This window comes from Piliocolobus tephrosceles, chromosome 14 (genome assembly GCF_002776525.5).
Source record: "Piliocolobus tephrosceles isolate RC106 chromosome 14, ASM277652v3, whole genome shotgun sequence".
Lineage (NCBI taxonomy): Eukaryota > Metazoa > Chordata > Mammalia > Primates > Cercopithecidae > Piliocolobus > Piliocolobus tephrosceles.
The window spans coordinates 6066022-6079452 of NC_045447.1; the positions used below are offsets into that span (position 1 = coordinate 6066022).

At 53.6% G+C, this 13431-nt stretch overlaps 1 protein-coding gene across 4 annotated transcripts in view; it reads right to left on the reverse strand.

Annotated features, from left to right (window-relative positions):
* Positions 1–6: 6 nt before the first annotated feature.
* The window catches only part of NTNG2 (netrin G2), a 68467-nt gene continuing 55042 nt past the window's right edge, over positions 7–13431 (reverse strand). For 3 of the 4 annotated variants that reach the window (XM_026457157.2, XM_026457158.2, XM_026457156.2), the window contains 3 exons: positions 5536–5708; positions 2019–2042; positions 7–1002 (listed from right to left, as the gene is read on the reverse strand). In XM_026457157.2, coding sequence (XP_026312942.1) covers positions 710–1002; positions 2019–2042; positions 5536–5708 — 490 coding nt within the window. In that variant the 3' untranslated portion in view covers positions 7–709. The remainder of the gene's footprint in view (positions 1003–2018; positions 2043–5535; positions 5709–13431) is intronic. The other variant, XM_026457159.2, reaches the window with a different exon arrangement.

The following is a 13431-nucleotide window of genomic DNA, read 5'->3' on the forward strand; positions in this document are numbered from 1 at the left end:
AAGAATTCCCCTTGGTCATTGTCTTCCTGGAGCCCTCTGGGAAGGAAAAATCCTTTCAGACCCCCGGCACCTGCAGTGCGCAGAGTCCAGGGACACTCCCAAGGTGAGTCCAGGTGAGAGCAGAGGCCCACCCCAGCACCCCCAGCCTTGAATGTATGCGAGTCCCTCCTCTGGAGGGGTGTGAGAATCAGGTTGCCACGCTTGTCTGTGGCAGACCCCTGAGGGGGCAGGACGTCTGGCCCTGGCCTGGCCTTGCACTACACACACAGCCCCCACATTCCCAGCAGCCAAACCCAACTCCAGAGGCTCCCTCTGGCCTGCTGATCAGAGACATTTGCTTTCTGGGCTAACCCTGCTCCATCCATCGCACCGGCGCGCTGCTGAGGGGTTAAGGACAGAGAGGCCCTGGGGGCCAGGTGGGGGCAGGGCGTGGGCGGGGCTCCAGCCACCATGGAGGCAGAAGCACCACTGGGAGACAAGGCCGGTCTTCGGTTGCATGTCAGGATGGCCTTGCTGCCGCCAGCACCTTTCCTCCCAGTTCCTGCAGCTGTCTGGCCACACTGGTCTGGGAGACCTTCTAAGCAATGGCTTGAAGGGCAGGAGGAAGGCGATTTCGGAAGCTGAACTGACCATTGAATCCCCTGGTTGGGCTCAGGAACAGGTTGACCCAGGTGACCTGGAAGCCCCTTTGGCCTGTGGCCTCCCATCTCTAGGGTTCTAGCGTCTCTATTCTAAGAGCCAAGTCCCTGCTCTCCCGCACGGGGCTGCCGACCCTCCCACCCCAAGAGAGGAGGGGACCCAGGCTAGAAGCAGCAGAGGGTGGGATGGCAGGGGTCACTGTACCCTGGCACCCACCTGTGGGCTGTGGGGTGCTGGGAGCCGTGGGGGCCCAGGCAGTGGACGTGGAGGGGACAGGAGCAGTGGGGGCCCCTGTCATGGCTGTGGTGGCCGCAGTGGCCACAGGGCCTTTGGGGTCGGGGTCTTTCTGGGACCTGCTGATGCCTGGTGAGAGATGGGAAAAGCAAGAGAGGGTGGGGGGGTTGCTGGGGTGGGGACACCACAGAGAAGCAACTTACGACGGCTGTGCAGGCCAGCGTCCCTGCAGGGTCCGGCTTCTTTCTGGCGCCCTCTCGGCCCACTGGCTTCCCAGTCAGGGGCCCTCTGGGTCTGGGAGGGACCACTTGGGTGGGTTGTGGGACCCCACGGAGCCCTGGTGGAGGCTGACAGTGCACCCCAGAAGCATTTCTGAGATTTGGGGTCTGCTCCCGGCTGGCTCTTTGACATTGGCCAGTCCTTTCCTGCTGCCTCTTGGAGCAGATGGCGACCTCCCGGGGGAGGGGTTTGCAAGGCTGAAATGAGAGACTGTGCCTGGCGCCCTGTGAGTGTTTGGGGACAGTCTCGATGACATTCACTGATAACCTGTGGGCACCATGTCGCCCTCACCCTCCTGGGGAACTCTCAGGACCCCCACCTCCTGCAGATGGCCCTCCTTGGTCCAACTCCCCTGGGACCTGAGCTGACCTGGACGAGCAGAGCCCTGGGCCAAGCTGGCTGCAGAGGCTGCCCAGAAGGAGGCTGCCCCCACGGTCAGGCTGGGGGGTGGATTCTGCCCCTGGTGGAGGAAGGTCACCCCACTCTTGCCTGGCAGGAGAGACTCCTCTCCCAGATCCAGGTGAGAGAAGAGGCCCGGGTGGCAGGAGGAGCAGGGAGCCCACCCGGGGCCAAGGGACCTGCAAAAGGTCCTGTCCTGTTATCCAAAGCAGCACTGACGGAGCTCCTGGGAGAGCCTGAGAGTTGCTGGACAGCAGGCCACAGCAAAATGACACATGACACATGGCATATGATATGGAGGGGAGAGGTGGAGGGGGGAGAGGTGGAAAAGCAGATGGGGCATAATTAGAGGAGGGAGTGAATAGGCCCAAGTCCCAGAGGGGACACCGAAGCCCCTTTTTTCTCTTTTGCTTTTTCCAGGACATGCAAAGAGGGGCCCTCGCTGCCCTCCCTGGGCGTGTACTTACTGCCAAAGGAACCTGCAGCAGCACCTGTGGGAGAGAGAGGGGCGTGAGTTGGCTGCCCCAGGGGAAGGGCCTGGTTGTCGCCTCCCTGCAGAGGGGCCAGCAGGGCAAGGGAACGCCTGGAGGTGCTACTCCCTCAAGAGCACCTGCTGCACCACACAGCTGCTAGCAATGACGACCTGCAGGGTGTGGGGACCGGGGTGGATTATCCAGTTCCATCCTCAGTGCAGCCCTGGGAGGGAGGAACCACTATTGGCCCATTTTGCAGATGGAGACACTGAATCTCAGAGCCGTGACTTGCCCTTGGGGACATGCTGACAGGTGCCAAACGCTCCACTGGGAGCTTCATACACACTCCTATTTTAGATTTTTGGGCCCTCCAGTGCAGGACAAGGACATTGTATGGAGTGTTCCTGTTTAAGAAGTGCAGTGTGGCTGAAAAACTCGCTGAGAAACCACAGGAGCGGCGGTCGCGGGTGGTGTGCGTCCCACGTGCCAGGCATGGTGTCAGCATCCCCTACATGAACCGTGCCATCCTCATAAGAACCCCATGAGGGAGTTTCCTTACGGTACTGATTCTACAGCTGAGGACACGTGGCTGGGGAAGAAATATAGCTGGGAGTGGGCGAGGCCTGACTCGAATCTGGGTGTCTCTGTGTGTCCAGGGGATGGGGGAGGCCTATGATCCTGGTGTGACCAGGGGCCTCGAAATCCTGGGGTGAGATTCATCCCAGTTGCAAAAGGAAGGAGCTGGTGCCACAGCTTTCTCCACAGTGTTCCCAAGAAAGGACGCTGTAGGATCGCCAGTGGGACGTGTGGCTTATGGACTTCTCCTGGGCCTGGGAGGACGAGCCCATCCCCACCCACTCCTTCCTCCACCTCCGTGTCTGGGCAGGCACCTGCTAGACCCTGAGGACACCTCGGGGTGCAGCCACAGTAAGCAAGGCCCAGGACTGGGTGGCAACCAAGTGAGGCTCCACGGGGACAGGCGGGACATCAGGCAGGGCACAGGGAGGTCCTGGGGCCTCTAAGTTGGGCCCTGGAGGGTGATGATGGGCTGGCCAGGTCGGGGCAGAGGGGTAAGGAGGTGGGAAGACATTGGGAGTGAGGGCTGCTGCAGGGCTGAGGGTGGCATTGGGAGAGACCTGGGGGGATGGAGGGAAGTTGGAAGAACGTGGCGGGGAGGAGGGTCTCCAGTCAAGGTGACCCCCAGACTTGCAGCTTGGCCCCGTGTGTGTCGGTGCCACTTACTGAGGAGGGGTCACGGCAGGGGCAGGGTGAGGGCAAAATTAGCCTCTGTGTCTCCTTGGGCTGTTTCCTGTTGGCGCCCCAGAGAAGGCAGGAGACTTGGGTGCTGAGGACAGCAGCGCCTGCAAGTATCAGAAGAAACCCCTCCTTCCTGGGGCTTGGGGGCCTCAAAGACAATTCCCAGGGACTCCCAGGGAAGCAGGAGGTGGGGCCAGCTCCAAGAGTCTCCCCTAAATAAGGAAGCCCCAGCTGTGCAGCCCCTACAGGCCTGTCTGTCCATCGCTGGCTAGACCGGTGGTGGTGAGTGGGGGTGAGGGTGGGGACAGTGGATCCTCCTAGGTGTGACCTGCAGCTAAGTGTCTCAGGTGGCCAGAGACGGGCAGAGGGAGGCCTTGCAGAACCTCCAGACGCAGGAGGCAAGTGGAAGAAGAAAAAAGTCAGAAATGGCCAGACGTGGTGGCTCATACCTATAATCCCAGCACTTTGGGAGACTAAGACAGGAGGGTTACTAGAGCTCAGGATTTCGAGACCAGCCTGGGCAACATGGCAAAGCCTTTTCCCTACAAAAAACACAAGAATTACCCGGGCCTGGTGGCATGCACCTGTGGTCCCAGCTACTTGGGAGGCTGAAGTGGAGGATCGCTTAAGCCCAGGAGGTTGAGGTTACAGTGAGCCATGATTGCGCCACTGCACTCCAGCCTGGGCGACAGAGTGAGAAACCTATCTCTAAGAAAAAAAAAAAAAGGAAAAAGAAAAAAAGGAGGGTGTGATGATGGAGAGAATGGGGCAGAGAGGAGGGAAGGGAGAGAGACCCTCAAGATAGACAAAGGGGAAGCAAATTTGTGAGTCAGGGAGAGAGTGACGGCCACTAAAGAGGGACCTCAGGAGAGGGTTTGGACCACAAAGAGATGGGGATGCAAGTGCGGGGGCCAGGACAGGCATGTCAGGGCTGTCAGCCCCTGGAGTGCTCTTTGTGCCTTTGAAGACCCGAGAGTGCTGTTTGGTGCCTGCCAAGTCACCCCTTCAAAGGCCTGTCTCACCGCCTGCTGCAGCACACGCGTGACATGCCTGTCATGGCCTCTGCACATGGCTCTCAGCTTTGATCAGCCTAAAGTCACATAAATCTTCCACCCGTCGAGGGAGGATGTCCAGTGGGTGCAGGAGCCCACTGCTCAGGCCTGGTGTGGGCATCAGATCCATTAGCTGCCCTAAGCCCTGGCGTTGGCACACAACTCACTGTGAAACCTGGGAGGGCCCCGCGGTTCGCTGGGCCTCAGTCTGCTCAACTGGACAATGGACCATAATAAGGACTGCACCCTGTGGGGCTGTGTGAGGTGGAAGCGAGATACACAAAGTGCCTAGGGGGGCCTCGGGCACCAACCACGCACTTGAGAACGGCCAGCATCCGTAAAGTGGCAGCGGTGGGGGTCAGGGAGATCCCACCCGAGGGGCAGTCTGTGGCCTTCTCCACTTGCAGCCCAGGGGCTTCCTGGCATTCTGATTTCATGGAGACAGTGTGGACTACGCTGGGATCCCCCTGAGCGGGGTTCCTCAGAAGGGGGTCTACGATGCAGATGCGAGTGGGCAGACCCTGAGGATGGCTCCCTGGCATGGCTGGGTGAGGACAGGAGAGGGGTGGCCAGAGAGCACATGCGGGGACTCTGGTGCAGGCCACAGAGGACACATCTGTAAAATGGGATGACAGGAGCTCAGCTCCCAGGGGTTGCTCTGAGGATGGAGGAAGCGCTGAACACGCAGCACTTGGCTTTTGTGGCTTGCTCCAAACACCCCAGAGATGCTCATGATCAGGGATGACACTACTGATCCCCTCACCTGAAGTGGGGGTCCCACCCCATCACTCTCTGCCATCCCACGGGGGCCTCCTGCTGGCCTTCAGGGTTAAGAAGGGGAAAGGCTGCAGAAATGCTGTTCATCTCGGGTTTCCCTGTGGACCAGGGCTGGAAGGGCAGCTTAGCGTTCAGCGGGATGCAGGTGTGCTAGAGGGACTTGCTACAAGACCTGGTGCTTGGGAGCTGTAGAACAGTGTGTGTGTGGGGGGGCATGCATGCATGTGTGCTTCTGTGCATGCACGTGTTTGTGCATTTATATGTATGCCCATACCTGTGCATGCATGCTCGTATGTTTCTGTGCATGTGCACCCGTATGTGCCTGTGTGCAGGTATGTGTGTGTGTATGATCCACAGCTCCTGGGATGGATGGGCGGGGAAGACTACAGCCATGCAGGCTTGTGGCCCCGGGGAATGGCACGTACAGGCGTTGGGAGAGCCGTGGGGCAGCGGCAGGTAGGAGCCGGCCCGCCAGGACCGGGTGCGGAAATTCTTCTTGCACTTGCCGCAGTCGGGGCCGGTGGTGTTGTGCTCGCACTCGCACTGCAGGCTGCCCTCGCGCATGGAGCACAGGTTGGCGTGCAGGTTGCACTTGCACCTGGGGAGACACCGAGAGGGCAGAGATGTCAGAGAGCTTGTGGGCAGCCTGGCCTGGCCTATGGGGAAAGGAGAGCCTCCCAGAAGGGGCCCAGGAGGGTGTTGGGCCGCCCAGGAAGAAACCCTGGAGGCCACCAGCCCAACCTTTAGGCCAGAAACTCCTTGATTCCCCTTCCTGTGGAGAGATCAACGCCGTGTTCCGAAGGCCGCCCCTGAACTCACTGCGCGGCTCTCCTCTCCGCTCCGATGCTGGTTTCAAGGATTCCTCACATCTCAGTTGGGGAGAGTGATGGTACTCCCTTGTCCCAGATGCTAGATTCTTAGTAATGCAGCTTCTGATCACCTAGCTTTTGACTGAGGTGGGTTGATGGGTGGCAGAGGCTGCTGCCAGCCCCTGGTGGAGACAGGGACCTGGCCACGGGCTGCACCTCACTGTGTAGAAAGGCACCCGGCTTCGGGCTGGATCTCTGCTGTCAGCTTGTGGTCCACGGCCACACCCTTGAGGGTGACAGAACCCCCGACTCCCACATCCCCATCAGTTCATTCACACATGTATTATTCATCCATTCATTCAAATATTTCTAGGCGACTCATTATTCCGAAAACTGGTAAATAAAGGGAAAGAATCAAGCATTTATCCTGCCTGTCCTCTATAAACTGCACCTCGGGGTAACGGAAAGTTGATGAGGGGAAGCTTCTTTTGTGTAGAAGCATTTCACAGGAGAATTTGCAGTCCCTGATGAATGAATGGCTCCAGGCACTGAGCCGCACCAGCCCAGAACTTCCCACCGCGAGGCCAGCAGACGGTGAGCGTCTCTAGAACACACCCTCACCCGAAGCCAAAGCAATGGAGCCTGAATCAGATCCAAGCCTCTAGACCGAGCTGTGAGCACAGAGGAAAGAGAGAGGACAGAGCATCGCCCTGAACGACACCAGGGGGCGCCACCCGCAAGATCTGGACTGGAGGAATCTCCGGCAGTAATGCCCACTTTCTTCAAGGGATGAGTTGACTGGAGAAAAATTTGATATGGAAAAAGGATGGACCTAGAGCAGGAGAAACCTCAAAAGTATACCAATTAATGGCAGACGTGAAGCTCCTCTGGCCCTTGGTTCAAACATCCTGTAAAATCGAACACGCAAACAAATGGAACGTATATTTATGAGATAACTGGAAATTTGGACATTGCCTATATTAGATGATATTAAATTAATGTTTACTAGGTGTGATGATGATATTGTGGCTATGTTTTTTAAAGTCCTTATCTTTTAGAGAACCACACAGGCCAGGCATGGTGGTGCGCACCTATAATCCCAGCACTTTAGGAGGCTGAGGCAGGAGGATCGATTGAGCCCAGGAATTTGAGGCCAGCCTGTGTAATATAGTGAGATCCTGTTTCTACAAAAAATAAAAGAATTAGCCAGTGCGATGGCGCATGCCTGCAGTCCTAGCTACTCAAGAGGCTAGGGCGGGAGTATCCCTTGAGCCCAGGAGTTCGAGGCTTCAGTGAGCCATGTTTGCATCACTGCACTCCAGCCTGGGAGACAGAGCAAGACTCTGTCTCCAGAAAAAAAGAAAAAAAGAAAAAAAAAGGGCCAGGTGTGGTGGCTTACACCTGTAATCCCAGCACTTTGGGAGGCCAAGGCAGGCAGATCACCTGAGGTCAGGAGTTCGAGACCAGTCTGTCCAACATGGTGAAACCCCATCTCCACTAAAAATACAAAATTAACCAAGTGTGGTGGTGCATCCGGTAATCCCAGCTACTTGGGAGGCTGAGGCAGAAGAATCGCTTGAACCCAGGAGACAGAGGTTGCAGTGAGCCATTGCACCACTGCACTCCAGCCTGGGAGACAGAGTGAGACTCCATCTCAAAAAAAAAAAAAAAAAAAAAAAAAAGAAAAGGAAAGAAAAGAAAAAAAAGGAGAGACAGCTACACACAGAAATATTTACAGATGAAATTATCTGATGGGCAGAGGTACAGGTGAAACAGGAAGGTTCACTAGTTGATAACTGCAGTCGGGTGAGAGGTACACAGAGGTTCGTCATAGCAGATTCTGTCTTCTTTTGTGTTGGAAATTCTCCATAACAAAAAGTGAAAGAGACAGAGTGTGTGCTCTATATTCTGATACGGGAAGATTTCCAAGATATATTGTCAATATTTGGAAAAAGCAAACTGCGGAACAATGGGTTTAGTAGAATCCTATTTTTATTAAAATATGCAAAGAAAAATATTTATCAGGCACCTGTTATGTGGCAGGGGCTCTGAGCTGGGAACAGTGAGTATAATGTCAACAAAGCAGATGGCTCCCTGCCCTGATGGTGCTTCGGGTCTAGCTGGGAGACAATGAACAAAATCAGTGATTGGAGGGGACAGGGAGGGAGGATAAATAGGTGGCAGACAGCGATTTTTTGGGTGGTGAAACCATTGTTTGTGATGCCACAATAGTAGATACCTGGCATATGCATATGGCAAAACCCACGGAAGTGTCCGACACAGAGTGAGTCCTCATGTAAACAACAGGCTCTAGTGAATGCTACTGTATCAGTGTTAGCTCATCATTGTAACACATACACTCCACAATAGGGGAAACTGTGCAGGGGTGGTGGGGAAATGGGAACTTTCTGTACTATCTGCTCAATTTTCTGTAAACTTAAAAGTGCTCTAAAAATACAGTCTATTAATTATAAAAATAAGAATCACACACCTCTTCAAGTGTTCATTTCAACCGTTAAAAGAGCCCATGTGTTCTGCAAAGAAGGCATTAAGGGAGTCCAGGATTTTCAGGAAGAACAGTTTTTTTTTTTGTTGTTGTTGAGGCGGAGTCTCGGTCTATCATCCAGGCTGGAGTGCAGTGGCCGGATCTCAGCTCACTGCAAGCTCCGCCTCCCAGGTTCCCGTCATTCTCCTGCCTCAGCCTCCCGAGTAGCTGGGACTACAGGCGCCCGCCACCTCGCCCGGCTAGATTTTTGTATTTTTTTTTAGTAGAGACGGGGTTTCACCGTATTAGCCAGGATGGTCTGGATCTCCTGACCTCGTGATCCGCCCGCCTCGGCCTCCCAAAGTGCTGGGATTACAGGCTTGAGCCACCGCGCCTGGCCTTAGGAAGAACAGTTTTAAACTAAGACCTGAAGGAGGATCAAGAGTTGCTGGGCCAGAAGGGGAGAACCTTCTAGAAAGAGGCGAGAGCATGAGGAAAGCCCTGGGCTGAAAGGAGTTCCACCTGTGAGGTCTGCAACGAGGCTGGGGGTGGAGGAGGCCAGACGAGGAGACAGAGGTGGGATTTTACTCTGCAAGCCTTTGACAGGTTAAGTGTGTCCTGCTCTGGGCCGTATTTTATATCGCTGTGGCCGCTTCATGGAGACTGGTTTGTCTGGGAGACAAAAGCCTGGGCAGGAGAGACCAGTGAGACCCTGTGAATACAGGCCTGGACCAGGGCAGGGCACCTGGTCCCACCCGTTGCACCTGGGGTATGCAGCATCTTTTTGTTTTTTGGGACAGAGTCTCATTCTGTCACCCAGGCTGGAGTGCCACGGCACAATCTTGGCTCACTGCAACTTCCGTTTCCCCCTGACTGGCTCTCGTCCATTCAGAGGTTGTCTTGAGGATGTGTAACTGGCATTTTCTTCTCTCTCCATGCTCCCCTTCCACTGAGCTGGGTTAGGCTTTTTGTTTTCTCACCTCATACTCCCCAAATCCTCCTGGACACCACAGGCTGCGAATCTCCCTCCTCACGTCCGGCCTCCCTCATATATCAGTCCCGCCAGGTGCTTCATCTGAGCCCTCCTCCCTCGGCTCCGCCTTGCCTCTGTCCCCATCTGACTGGGAATGAAGGGTCCTCTGGGGGGCGCCTTCCAGAGCAAGGATCTGGGTGGGGAAACAGTGGCCCCTGTATCCACCAGCCCTGGGGCTCCCAGGTAACCCCCATCTGCCAGTTTTGGTCACCAGGGCTGCATTCTTCCTTGGAGGCTTCTCTCTGTCCTCGAATTATCCTGCAGAATGGTTAGGGGAATTATGGTACATCTAGGCGATGGAATCCTTTTGTTTTTTGAGACAGGGTCTCACTCTGTCACCCAGGTTGGTGTGCTGTGGCACAATCTTGGCTCACTGCAACTTCTGCCTCTTGGGCTCAAGTGATCCTCCCTCCTCAGCCTCCCGAGTAGCTGGGACCACAGTCTCGTGCCACCTTGCCCAGCTAATTTTATTTTTGCTTTTTGTGGAGATGGGGCTCCCTGTGTTGCCCAGGCTGGTCTCAAACTCCTGGGTTCAAGCAATCTGCCCACCTCAGCCTCCCAAAGTGCTGGGATTACAGGTGTGAGCCACCGTGCCTGGCCTAAAGTCCATGTGTTAGAAACGTTATTTAGAAGCATGAGGTCAGGCCAGGGTGGAGAAGGTGGCGGGTTTCTGAGCTCACGCCTTTCCTCCCAGAAGAAGGAGAGAATCCTGCAGGCCCTGGACGGGCCGTGGGAGAGGGGGTACTCAGGAACCCACCGCTTTAGGTTACATGTGTCCACTGTGCTGTGATGCTCAGTTTCTAGGATGAAGGACGTCTCTGGAATTCTCTGGAACAGAATTCCAAGGCAGAGCAAGAGCCCTGGCCAGCAGTGCTAGCCACCGCTGAAGTCTGTGTTATTTTAACTCCATCTTCCCCTGAGAGCCTGGACACTAACCCTGCCGAGGTTTTACTGCAACACCAAGCTGAAATAAATAGAGCATTACAAAGCCTCTTCACTCTTTCCCTGGCATTCCCGTCTCTCCATTGCCACACGCGTGCTACAGGACTGCTATGTGCTTAGCTCTGGGAGAGGCACAGAGGGGGACAGCAGGCACCTATTGGTACCTAAGGGTGGCCCTTCTTTCTGCAGATGCCAGATCCCAGAGATGGTCCTTGGCACGGAAAGTTCCCATGATTAAACCTTTTTGGTCAAGCATATGATGCTCTCCAAATCCCCTGACATCTGCTCCTTGATCCCACCTCACTCCACTGAGGGTGATAGTACATCTCAGCAGATTAAAGGCTCTGACAAGACCTGCAGGGAAGAAACCTGTCTGACTTTGTCTAACATGAGTTTGTCTGCAAAATCTGACCTGGGGAGGTTTTAATTCCCTTCTCCTGAATTCCTATCTAACACCCCCCTGAGCTGGCTGGAGAGGAGCACTGCAGCTGTATGGAAGCGGGGCTGTGCTCTGCACTGCTGGCCTGAAGAAGGGATATTTTTAGATATCAGCTACAGAAAGAAAAGATTGCCATCAACTTTGGGTGATCACATTGACCTTGGCTTAGTAAAGATGCATGGAAGATCGGCTGAATCCAAGAAGCATATTGTAACGGTGGTAATAGGTAGCCATTGGATGTCGGAGTTAGACAGGCTGGGTGGTGCAGGTGGGGAGTCGCCCAAGGTCACACAGTTGGTTTCTCCTGACCGAAATCCAGACGTCCCTCCCCAGCTGGCTCTGCCCAGGCTCCATCCTGGCCAGCCCCTCCTATCAGTCCTGTCTTCCTCGGGAACAGGAGAAGATGTCCTGGCCTCTTCAACTCCATGGCTGAGCCCCAGAACGAGCACAGTGCTTCCTCTTCCAAAGGAGAGAACTGCCCTGCCTGGCAGGGCTGCAGGGAGGAGCTGGCACAGTGTGGGGAGAGGCTGGCAAGGCTGGCACAGACATGGCACCTGGTCAATGCGGGTGCTTCTGGTCTCCCTGACTTCTGCAGGTCATTGTGGGTGGCACTGCCTCTGTGTCTGTGTGTGGACGTGGTGTTTGTGTATGACCTCTTGGCCTCTCTGACTCTCGCAGTGCACCTTTCTCCATGTCTCTGTCTTGTCCTGTCTCTTTGCCTCTCTCTCCACGTCTCTGTCCAGCAGATGTTCTCATCTCGCTTTCCTCTGAGCCTTTGCACATGCTGTTCCCTCTGCCTGGAATGTACTACAGGCTCCGCCCCTTCTCCTAGACTACAGGCTCCGCCCCTTCTCCTAGACTACAGGCTCCGCCCCTTCTCCTAGAGCTAATACTTACAGGTGGTGAGAGATTCTAGGCCAAATGCCACTTCTTCGGGGAGGCCTTTCACGACCCCTACCTCCAATCAGCCCCTGCTACACTCTCCCTCTCCATAAAACTCACGATCAGCATTGGCTCCCAAAGTGGGGTGTACCAGATGACTGGGGGAGATGGGCACACAGACTGTAAAACAGCTTCACAGGCTATTATCTGTTTTTGAATACACAGTACGTTTTTTTAAATGTCAAACTCATAAGACCTGGGATCTCAAAAATACTACCTAAGTGAGGCCAAATTTTTAAAGTATATTAATTTAAAGAAATTATTAGATAAAGAAAGAAAGAAAGAAAGAATATGGGAAATCCACATAAAAAGAATGAAGTTGGATCCTTCACACCACGTACAAAAGTTAACTCAAAATGGATCAAAGACCTGCAAACTAGAAAACTCTTAGATGGAAACGTAGGGAGCCAGGCACGGTGGCTCACGCCTGTAATCTCAGCACTTTGGGAGGCTGAGGCAGGCAGATCACCTGAGGTCAGGAGTTGAAGTTGGTCAACATAGTGAAACCTCGTCTCTACTAAAAACACAAAAATTAGCCAGGTGTGGGTGTGGGTGCCTGTAATCCCAGCTACTTGGGAGGTCTTGAAGCATGAGAATCACTTGAACCCAGGAGGCAGAGGTTGCAGTGAGCTGAGATGCCAGGTGTGAGCCACTGTACCTGGCCTAAAGTCCATGTTTTAGAAATGTTATTTAGAAGCATGAGGTCAGGCCAGGGTGACCTGGCCTCTGGCCTGAGCACAGAGCGAGACTCTGTGTCTCAGGGAAAAAAAAAAAAAAAAAAAAGGAAACATAGCAGCAAATGTTCATGACCTTGAATTAAGCAATGGTTTCTTAGACAGGATGCCAAAAGCAAAAGCAACAGATAAATTAGACTTCATCAAAACTAAATATTGTTGTACTTCAGAGGACACTGTCAGGAAAGTGAAAAGACAACCCACAGAATGGGAGAAAAATTTGCAAGTCATGACACAGCTAAAAAGGAACTTACATCTAGAACATCTAATGAACACTTAAAACTCAATAATAAAATGACAAATAATCCAGTTGTTAAAATGAGGAAAGGATCTGCACGGACATTTCTCCGAAGAAGGCATACAAATGTCCAAGAAGCAGACGAAAAGATGTTCAACATCACAGCCATCAGGAAAACGCAAACCAAAGCCATAATGAGATACCACTTCACACTCACCAGGAGAGGCACAGTCAAAGACACAGATAATCACCTGCTGGTGACGATGCAGAGAAACCAGAACCCTCATACGCTGCTGGTGGGAATGTAAAATTGTGCAGCTGCTTTGGAAAGTGGTCTGGAAGTTCTGCAAAAGGTGAACTGTGAGTTACCAAGTAATTCTACAGAGGTATATAACCAAGAGAATGGGACACAAAATGTGTACACGAATGTTGGTAGCAGCATTGCTAATAATAGTCAAAAGGGGGGAACAACCCAATGTCCATCAACAGAAAAAAAAAAAGTGGTGTAAACAGGCAATGGAATATGGAATACTATATAGCCATAAAAAGAAATGAAATACTGATCCACACTATGACATGGATGAACCTTGAAAACATTATGCCAAGTGAAAGCTGTCAGTGATGGAAGGCTACGTATTGTATAATTTCTTTCTCTTTCTTTCTTTCTTTCTTTCTTTCTTTCTTTCTTTCTTTCTTTCT